Source organism: Ziziphus jujuba, chromosome 2, assembly GCF_031755915.1.
Source record: "Ziziphus jujuba cultivar Dongzao chromosome 2, ASM3175591v1".
NCBI classification, from domain to species: Eukaryota; Viridiplantae; Streptophyta; class Magnoliopsida; order Rosales; family Rhamnaceae; genus Ziziphus; species Ziziphus jujuba.
The window spans coordinates 11,374,184-11,385,367 of record NC_083380.1 but is presented as its reverse complement, the minus strand read 5'-3'; the positions used below and the strand labels follow the sequence as shown (position 1 = coordinate 11,385,367).

Sequence of the window (11,184 nt, the reverse complement as noted above, 5' to 3'; positions counted from 1 at the left end):
TAGGTTCTTACAAAATTTATTTTATTTAAATAAGATTTTATCATGTTACTAAACTTATTTAAACCATTAATTAATTTTTAAATTTCAACCCTTTAAACTCCAATGTTTAATAACAAAAAAACATAAAGCTAAATCATAAGGTCAATAAAATGTTGAAACCATGAAAAATAAGTTTTACTCATTCATATATCATTTTATTTTTGTTTGTTATTTTCCAATATTTTTTAATTGTCGTGGCATGGACATACGATTTGGCAAGTTTAACTCCACAAGAATGAGAAAATCTTGCATACTATTCAACAAAGAAGAAAATTTCATTTTGGATTACAACTGGCAAACCTGAGATACTAGGTTGGGATTTCATAACTGAAAAGTTGATAGATTTTAATAAAGTACATAAACTATTATAGATTCATATCCTATAAACTTAACCTTCCATATAAAAAAGTGGTTTGACATGATATTAGAATTACAGAATCGAGATAGAAAAGTGATACGTGGCATAAATGGAATTATATCAAACTTCAAGCAGCTTTGTCAATCTGCAAAGTCTATTTTTTCACTCTAAATTAAAGTCAATCTACAAACTTCAAGTAGATTCTTAAAGTCTTCCACTATATATATATATATATATATATATATTTATTTATTTGTTTTTCTTTTTTATCATGACAATAAAGGTCTTCCTTAGTAGACACTTTTCGTCAATGTGAAATATAATCACCGGAATATTTTATAGCGACATCAAAACCAAAACGTTCATCATGCCCCAAAGACTTTGATCCTTTTTTCCTTTCTCTTTTCAACTTGGTTTTCTATCCAAATCTAAAATGGTGGACAAATCCGGATCCTGATTGCCATTGACCAACCCACAACACCCAAGTCAATATGAGAATGGCATAGTTGACAAACTTGCTAAAAATTTCGAATCAAAATGAGTGTAAAAATTGAAAAATATTCATTCATGGGTTTACTCAACTAATAATGGCATAAACTTTTGACTTGAGTTCTTGGGGACCTACAGGGCCTATTTTTGTAAAAGTCATTGGCCCATTTGGCAAAGGTTCTAATTCAAGCTAAAAACAAAGCCCAAGCTCAACTTTTCCACTGGTTGTGAAATTGTTTCTTTGTTAGCAAAAAAGGGTAAAAATGTAGAGGAGTTACAAACTAACAAATATGCAAAGCAATTTAACCATGCATTAGCAAAAATGTCATGCTGAAAAAATTTACAGAAAAAAGAAAAGATGGAGGGACAAACAAACCGCCAATGGATATCAGTCATTCATGCAGAATGGACCATAGATGCTATCCATAATAGCAAATTGCATATTCTCTGATGGTTTCCAATGGCGTTTCCTTTGATTAATAAACCAGTTGTTTATCTGTTTCTGATCCAAACCTGTCAACTGTGCCAATGCAATCTTGTCGGCTTCCTACATTCAATAAACAAACACAACACAATCACAAACAATATTTTAAATACTTTTTTTTTTTTTTGGCTAAAAAAACAATATTTTAAATACTTAATTACAAAACCAATTTCAAATTCATATTAAAGATTAGTATTTTATTTAATTTTTTACCGTTGGATATGGCCATTTATAGTGAATGTTCCACCAATCAAGTAAGGTTTGCCTTGCTTCTTTTGGTAACTTGCCCTTCTTCTTCTTCTTACAGAATTCATGTTTTAGAGTGCTAATATAACCACTATATTTACGCATAAGCTTGTCCTTAAGCTCTCGATCTTCGTTTCTTCGTTGACAATTATCCTGTATATCTATCTCCCCTCCGCTTAGATCTTCCTCTGACGATCCACCAGTTTCATCTACAATCAAATATTTCCATATGAACGTTAATAAATGAGATTAAAATAGTACAAAATTTTTTAGATTAAAATGAAATTGCCCAAGTCAAAAAACAACGGACAATGAAAAGTTTAAAAAAAAAAAAAAACAAAAAAAAGATGATTGGACAAGAGGAGAACAGGCAGTGGGGGCCACAAAAAGCCATGAAAACATGGAAGGCATGATCTCATGTTTCCATGGGGATGTGATGTATCACTAAGCCCATGTTACATAGAAGTGCTGGGTCCCCACCTCCGTATCCAAAAATCCAAAGACAGTGAAAAGGATAAAGGCTAAAAAAGAAACAATAAAATAGAAAAAAATTAAATAAAAAGAAGAGAAAGATTCAGAGGTTTGTTGTGTCGTATCACAGTCAGTGTGAGTGATGATGTACGGCCGTGTCAAAAAACATCATCAAAATATTTTAACCCCGCAAGGCACGCTGTTCAAACACTCACTCTCTAGATTCAAACTCTAACCCAATTTCCCATCATTGCATAAATAAATATAAATATAATAAATAAATAAATAAAGCAAACACTCTGAGGTTTTCAACTGGTTCTCTTTTCTTGTTTCGGCCCGTATCGAGCTGACCCGAGATCCGAATCCATGTTATAAAGAATAGTTAATAATATGTGCAGAGCAGACGAGACGTGAGCGCTGTGGTACTGAAAAAGCCCATTAAGATGGAACATTCAAAATGACGTAAAATAAAATTTAAAAACAAAAACAAAAAGAGAGAGAGAGAGAGTTGTGGTGGGGACAGAGCCACATAGGCAAAGGAAGCAGCGTCGTTTCAATGTCAAAAGCTGGCTGCTCCCACCGCAAAATACGGGAGTCTCTTGCCGACAATGATTCCCCAATTTGCATGAGCTTTTTTTTTTTTGTTTTTTTTTTTTTTTTCTCCCGATTGTGCCCTTCCTTAAAAGTCTTAACCCCCACCTACGTACTTGCCACCTACGTATTTTTTTCATCCTAATCTAGGAAGTAATACTAATAATAGTAACATAGTATATCTTACACAAAATATAATATTAATAACATTGCAGGCGTATTTATTGCAAAATAATTATTTTTCTAGCATTTAGAGGATAACTAAATTAGATAAGAAAAGAGATGGATAAGAAATACATATATTTCATATTCCAACTAAGTTCCTTTGTTCAATTCTCTGTATTTTTTTATTAAATTTATAATATATATTTCACTCAAAAGAAGAAGTTTATAACACACACACACACACATATATATATATACATACTCATACATATATATATATATATATATATATATTTATGAGGAGAAAGTTTGATGGAGAATATAAAGAAAAACCACTTGCAATTTTAGAAACCTCACCTCTATATTAAGAATTTATTTTCTTAGCTACCACATAGTAGGCAAAAGCAGCACCACAAATATAGAGAACTTTGGGACAAATCACAAAGATAGAGGATTTTGGGACAGAATTAACTACCATAATATGCCAGTATAAAAAATAAATAAATAAATAAAACAAAATATTTTTCCTCTCGCGCTATTATGAACCTAGGTGAACAAAATAAATAAATAAATAAATAAAACACACAAAATATCAACAATTTGAGTAAGGTAGCAGAAAACCAGAACAGACTATTTAGCATTAAGCTCCATATACTCTTAGCCTAGAGCAACAAGTGTTTCCTGGAAACAAACTTGACAAAAATGGGTAACTTTCCTAGTGAATCATCAAAAGACTTAATAACTACAACATAGTTAGCATATGAACACTTTTCCTTTTAGTTCAATGATATACGCAATTAGAATGTTACTGCTTGAGATCTCCAATCCAAATAAAAGCAAAAACACGCAATTTGGTCATGCAAGCTAAGCATTTGGTCTGTATCCTAAATCTGAGTTGACTTCTCTCCAATTGCAAAGCTAAAGAACATGGTGGTATGGTAACATGCAGAAAGTCCGAAACCACACTCAAAATAGACTACTCAATCAGTTCCAACCTTTATCTGCCGAATGCTGATAATAACTAGGACTCATATATGATATATATAACCAGATCTAAGAAGGGACACCATATAAAGCATTAGAATGGGAAATTTGAATAATTCTGAACAATAAACAGTCCAAAACTATGACATAAAATTAAGGCAACTAAGCACATAAACTTTAATTGCAGATATACATGAGCGGAACAACTTAAGCGCATTCCTCTTTGGATATTGTAAATTTTCAGTAAGGACAAGAAAAAATTGGGTGCTAAGCAGGAGTAAGAATGACAACACAACTCTTTTCAGAAGCAAGATAGGCTGAACTGAGGAATGTTTACTGTTAACAAACTAGCATCCTGCTTATATATACAGCTCAAAACCAGAATGAAGAGTTCAAATGGTTAGGTTTAGATTGTTTGGGAAAAACTTCATAAACATGCCAAAAACATATTATATATATATATATATAAATATTTTTTTTTTCTCTCATCTGGGACTTATTATCCGGAATTTGTCTAGGATAATATGAGAATATGTGTTCCCTGTATGAAAATATCCCTGATGAGAGATTTTCTACATGTGTGTATGTGTGTATATATATATATATATATATACATATAGAAATGCTATTGTGGAGGAAGTTGCCTACACACACAAATGAAATAAGATAACAGGACATTTCCAACTTGTTTGCATAGGAAGTCAAAAGGACCTAAGTAGTCTAAAAGACACATATGCAATATAGATGGTTTCCTACTCTTGAAAGTCACCTGTCTTTTCTCTCCCTTTAAGTCTCCAAAAAAAAAAAAGGAAGGAAAAAAGAAAAAAAATCTAGAACTATTAATGAAGCTTCTTAAGAGTCAATAAATTACTTGAACAACACGTGATTCATCATACAGATACAGGCCTGATTTTGTGGTACATTACGTACAAATTTGTGTAATGACTAGCAAAGCCTCCCCCCACAGTTGTAAATCATTGCATGCACGGACATAAACCAAAGTGGTGTCATCGTAAATGATGTAGATTACCAAATAACAGTACAAATGCTACAATAAGTAAACAAACATAAATAAGTCATCCAAGTTATTATATTATCAACAAGTTACTTTTTCTAACAAAGAATTAGATCTTCAATAAATCATTGAACGACATTTTCTTAAGTGTGTTCTTAGAGATTTTTCTTCAGGAAAAGATTGGAGAAAATTTCTAAACATTGGAAATATCAATTTGGCAGAAGCAACCAAAGATTCATAGTCTGTAGCTTCAAACAAAAACCAGTTCTTACTATATTAAATAATATAGTACTGATAAATAAATAAATAACCTCTACTAGATCCATTTCTTCATATAAGTCTTTATAGGGAGCCCTTGTCTATCAGAAATTCAAAACAACCTGCTCAACCATACAGTTGGCAGAAAGCACTCAAACCCAATTCAAAATATGTCAAACTAACTAGGCTGCTCATTTGGCTGTGACGTACATTTTGGATTTAATTATAGTTTAATGCATCTGCCCAAACCAATTATATTAATCATTAAATTTTCATTTCAAACTGGTACAGCTCTTACTACCATAACAAATCCATAATCCCCAAGCCACACATCTAGATACACTGCATGAAAAGAGCAGCTGTCTTCGACAAAGTGAAACTAAAAATTGCATGTGACCATACTATATCCATACCGTTGAGGGTTGGTTGCTAAAAGTATATGATTAAAAAAAAATATCCTCGACAAAGTCCATCTGTTGCAAGTGCAAGAACCTATGTATTTGAGCATTTTATATGTATAGACACAACCTCAAAAGTACGAGATCAACAGTGATCAAAGGAATATGAGATTGGTCATCCAGCACGAGCAAACATAATATTTTGAAAACATAACACAATGTACTTCTCTCTGTTGTGATATTCTCGTGTTCTTTGCAAGATTCGATTAGGAATCTACTTGTGTTGATGATGGGGATGATTATGGGAAAAGTGATTTCTTTTAAGCTTGAGTTTCATTACATACATATAAAACTGCCTGCAACTATTCCTCACAAGTACTTTTTATGTGGAAAGAAAACAATTAAAAAGACTTTTTTAACTCAGATTGCAGATTTGATCTAATCTCAACACCTTTTCCCAGGCGTGTTATTAATTTCCTCCCATTGCATGCACTTTTAAGTCATGCTCCATTGGCATAAAGATCTAGATACTAAAACCAAACAATTAATTTAATAAAACAGATGGAAAAGAATGCTCTAGTTGTTAGAAATATGCAAATAACGGACATTTATAATTGCACCCAAAAAGCTTATTAAGAAGCAATACTTTGCTCACTAAAAACCATAGTTGTCATTTTTCCGCACTAAAGTAAGAATTACAGCGCACACACACGACTCTAATCTTATTCCTATCAGACATAACTTTAGGGAAGGATACGAGCTAGCATATTTGTAACATATTTGTCCTTGAACTATAAATATACAAATTACTTCATCAACATTATAATACTAAAAGCACAGACAAATTATAAAACTAATTCTAGCATTGGTTGTATTAATGTTTACATGTATATATAAAGCAATGCCCAGTACAAATGTGAGCCCAATTACAACCTAAGCCAGCACAACTCTACAAATAAAAGGTATTACATACTAAATTTTATTGACGGGTAGTTATATTTATTTTAGAATATATTTATATATATATATATATATTCTGGTGTAATATTTAAGAATATTTTATATATATATGTATATATGGTTTCATTATCCATAAAACTTTTCATATTATTCTAACATAATTTAGAAACCTAAACATAATCAGAACTATTTGAGTTAAGTTATCCTCAAATCTATGCATATGTTGATATATTTGGCCTAGAATATTAAAAAGCAAAACCAAACCCACCAATAATTCTTCACAAATTTCCAAAACCAGTCCCTCGGGCTTCTAAGTTCTATTGGCTGCTAATGCCATCATTGGAACTCTGAAAATTTGTATTTTCAAAGACAAATGTCTACTCGGAATCAGTAGTTAGTTTTCATACTGTAGAGAGGAAAGAAAATTATTTTTGAAAAGAACTTTCTGCTGTAAAAATAAATGAGATAATATAAAATCACTCGAAAGAGAGGAAAAAAAAAAAAAATATATATATATATATATATATACATATATATATGTACAAGCAATACCGGACTAAAAGAATAAAAAAGAAAAACATTTTGTTATTATTACCAAACTCATTGTCTTTATGGTGGTCTTAACTACTACTCATATTGCATTGAAAGGAGATCTTTTTTTTTTTTTTGGTAAATATGCATTGAAAGGAGATTGATTATCCATGGATATCAACATATATATATATATATACACGTATGTATATATGTTATCAGCAATCTTCTTAAGAGCAATCTTAAAACCCTTTTTTATTTTTATTTTTTATCATTTACAATATCTCCATACTACCACGGTTGTCTCGAAGCAATCTTAAAACCTAACCCGGTGTCTCAAAGCAATCTTAAAAACCTTAAAAAAAAAATAGAAATAATAAGAATATTTACAATAGCAATCTTAAAACCTTTTTTTTTTTTTTTACATTTATAATATTTGCCCTCCTAACCGGTGTCTGGAAGCAATCTTAAAACCTTAAAAAATAATAATAATAAACCCTCTTCCTACAGAAGTCAATCCAGGTCGCTTTCCAAGAAAAGAGCTGGTTTCTTCCACATCTAGGGTTATTGTTGTTGGTCTGTGCTGTAAATGGCTAGCCATATATTTCTGACTGAAAACTCACCCACTTTTTTATTCTCAAAGACACAGGTTTTTGATCAGAAACCAATAAAGGGAAAACTCAGAGACTATAGGAATTAAAACGACCACTGTTCTTCATGTGAGTTTTGTCCTTCTAACCCGCGCTTTCGTGCTAACGTGCGCCTATTTTCAGTGATCCATTTTTGTTTTTAAACATTATAGCACCAGCCTCCATTTAGATCGGCCATAACATCAACATAAACACGACCATATTAGGAAAACAAACACACACACACACACACACACACACACACACATCTAAAAAAACAAGACCAACAAGTAAAATATATTAAAACTATAGTGATAGAGTGAGAAAAGAGAAAGAGAGAAAGACCGGAAACGTAGCTTCTGGATGCACTACTAGTGGTGCAGAGAGTGTTGAGCTGCGTCTGGATCTTGTTCAAAAAATTTGTAGCTTCATCGAACGGCCTTGCGAGATCCGATTTGTATTTCACCAGTATTTCGCAGTACGTTTCCTTCAAACAGAAAAAAATAAATAAATAAATAATAAGAATAATAATAAAGGAAGAATTAAGGATTTTAGCTAGGGTTTTTGGAAGAAAGAAGATGAAGAGAAAAACACCATGAAGTCGTCGAGCTCAGGGTCCGTAACTACTGAAGTTGAAACGGCGGTTCTTTTGCAAACCTCGTTTTCTCGCCGGATTTCGTCCAATAAACAAGCAATCTCTGGTGGCGCTCCAACCTGAAATTCACCCAAAAAAAAAAAAAAAAAAGTAATATATATATATATATATATATACATATATGCACGCATAGACTAGCAAGAAACGTTAAGCAGCGTACACAATTAGAGCGCAATCTTTGAATCAAAAAAGAGAAAAGAGAAAGAAGCTTCAAGAGGCGCGCTACGAATTATCAAACTGCCCGAAAAATTCGCGGTTGGAAGATTAAAAAGCACACACACTAAACGCGACTACTGAAAGAAGTTGGAAATCTATAACTGCACCAGCACGAGAAGCTTCTTTCATAAACTGTTTCATGTCAATGCTATATATGTTTGTTTGGCTACTGAGAAAAAAAAAAAAAAAAAAAGCTAAGAAAAAAATTAACTGAATTAAGCAAAGAGAAATGCCGTTTTTTAAGCAACCTGGAAATCTGAAAATTTATATAGTCCAACCCACCACCTAAAAACTTCAGTCTCATTTTCCAGTTTTTCAAAATTTTTGTACTAACTTTTCATCATTTTTTTTGGGAACGCAAAGTAATTCGAGCCGGTAAAACCATCACTAAATTCATAATTAATTTTCTCTTTTAGTTTTCTCAGCAACCAAACGAATCATTTTTATTTTATTTTGGGCGGTGTAAAAGCAAACTTGGACCTTTTGACAATCGATGTAAGCTTGAAGAAGCTTTGGGTAAAGAGGATGAGAAGCGATTTTCTCCCTAATTACACGTGAAACCTCATCATCCACCGACGATGTTCCTCTCTGAATTTCGGCAGCCACCACCATTGAAGCTTCATCCGAAACCGCCGCCGTAGACGACGAACCCGAAAATATCGGGTCGGATCCGAATGAAGGTACCCGATCCCCGATTCCTTCAAAACTCAAGTAATCCGCCGGAGCAACAAAGCTTCCCGGAACCTCCATTGACGACTGGTCGGAAAACCCCGCCGTTGTGTCGATTCCGTACGGATTATCCATCATTGTTTCCGAAGAGAAGAAGATCAGCTTAGCTTAGCCCGACTCTGAGACACAAAGGAAAAAAGAGAAAAATAAGAGAGAGAGGAGAAAGAGTCAGGGTCAGTGGAAGTGTGAGGCAGAAGAGGGAGCGCACACAGAGAAATGTTTATATTTTAGTTTGAAAAAATAAATAAATAAATAAATACATTTAAATTAATAAATAATAATTAATTTTTAATTTAAAATTAATTTTCTGGGGCTCTCTTGGGAAGTGGAATTTTTAGCGTACATACAAGAGAAACTGGAGGTATCAGAGAGAGAGAGAGAGAGAGAGAGAGAGAGCGCTCCTGAGTTTCGCTTCTTTTCACTCCCTGGTCATTGAATTTTTTATTCACGCGATTGCTTCAGCGCGTCGATTTCACTTTCCCGTTGACTATAGTCAAAAGTGTTTTGTCAAAGATACTCCACGACAAAGACCATGAGTTGAAATTTCCATGACCACTAGATCATCACTCTCCCCACTCTCATTTGCCTCCCACCTAGTGAAAAAGACCATAAATATATATTAATGCCTTATTTTATTATTTTATTTTATTATATCTTAGTATATATACATTATATATCGTTTACTAATAATTAATATTAATTAGTATATATACTTATTTATTTTATTATATCTTAATATATATATATATTATATATCCTTTATTAATAATTAATATTAATTAGTGTATATACTCATCTAGGTATACTCAATATATACATATATCCAGTAAAATAAGTCAACAATTAAAATATATAGAAAATAAATAAGTCAACAGGGAAGTGATTTTTCTAAACAACATATTTAAAAAGCTTATGTTGGACAAAGACGAAGTATCATTCTATTTTTAATTTTTTTCTTTTTACATTGTTTTCTATAGTTAAAAAAAAAATGTCACATCATTAATTGTCCAACATAAATTTTACAACCTTGTTTAGAAGATTTTTTTTTTTTTTCGTATGTGTGAATACATTCAAGAATTTTAATATTGGATATTTCAATATTTATGGATCAATACAAACAATTGCATGAATTAGTTCAATTAATTTTTTTTTTGTTACATATTCCCATGCAATTTTTTTTTTATTTTTAGAATGATTTGTAATTTTTTTCCCTGAATGGAAAATTTGAATTCAAAATTATAAAAAACAAAATAATAGTTTTATTAGTGGGGCTATGTCTCTATCTCTATTAATCCCCCTGTAGTCATTTTAATATATATATATATGTATATAAGATGTAGATTTTGTATCCCAATTTTAATATTTTTATTCTCAGTTTTGCTCAACCAATTATAAAATTATATTTCATTTAAAAAAATATTTTTTTTCTGTTTAGATTTTTTTTTTATAAATAAATTTCATCATGTATATATATTTAACACACATATATGTAAATTAAATTTATAGATTAAATTATAAACACAAAAATACTGTATATGAAGTTTTTTTTTTCTCTCCCTTTTTTTTTTTTGGGCAAGCTTCTACATGTGCATCCCTTTTTTTTTTAAAAAACAAAAAGGTCAATTGACAATTTTATTTTATTATTATTTTTTAAATGAAACTTTGACAATTTTAATTGAAGATGGGTTGATAGCCACGCGTTAATAGTAGAGAGTGGTTATAGGGTTCATTGAATGAAAATGGTTAAAAACAGTAAATGGGAAAGAAAAGGAAAGTGATCTTCGGTGAAGAAGAGTGTAATAGAGAACGATAGAGGGACTTTGTGAATAGGGTAGAGTAGACAACGGGAACTGTCCCACTTTTCTTTATATTTTAGTTTTTATAATTATATATATATATATATTTCTTTAAGCAATTATTCTTATTATTTCGCTTTCTCTAATCCCCATTTCTATATTCTGTAGGC

The 11,184-nt window shown here is 31.4% G+C and overlaps 1 protein-coding gene across 1 annotated transcript; it reads right to left on the bottom strand.

Annotated features, from left to right (window-relative positions):
* Positions 1–935: 935 nt before the first annotated feature.
* LOC107418386 (homeobox protein knotted-1-like 6) lies at positions 936–9,488 on the bottom strand. The gene is made up of 5 exons (XM_048467040.2): positions 8,970–9,488; positions 8,213–8,332; positions 7,964–8,105; positions 1,584–1,825; positions 936–1,433 (listed from the first exon to the last, which is right to left on the bottom strand). The coding sequence occupies exons 1-5, from the start codon at positions 9,294–9,296 to the stop codon at positions 1,275–1,277; spliced, it is 990 nt and encodes a 329-aa protein (XP_048322997.2). The 5' UTR covers positions 9,297–9,488; the 3' UTR covers positions 936–1,274.
* Between the last annotated feature and the right edge of the window lie 1,696 nt (positions 9,489–11,184).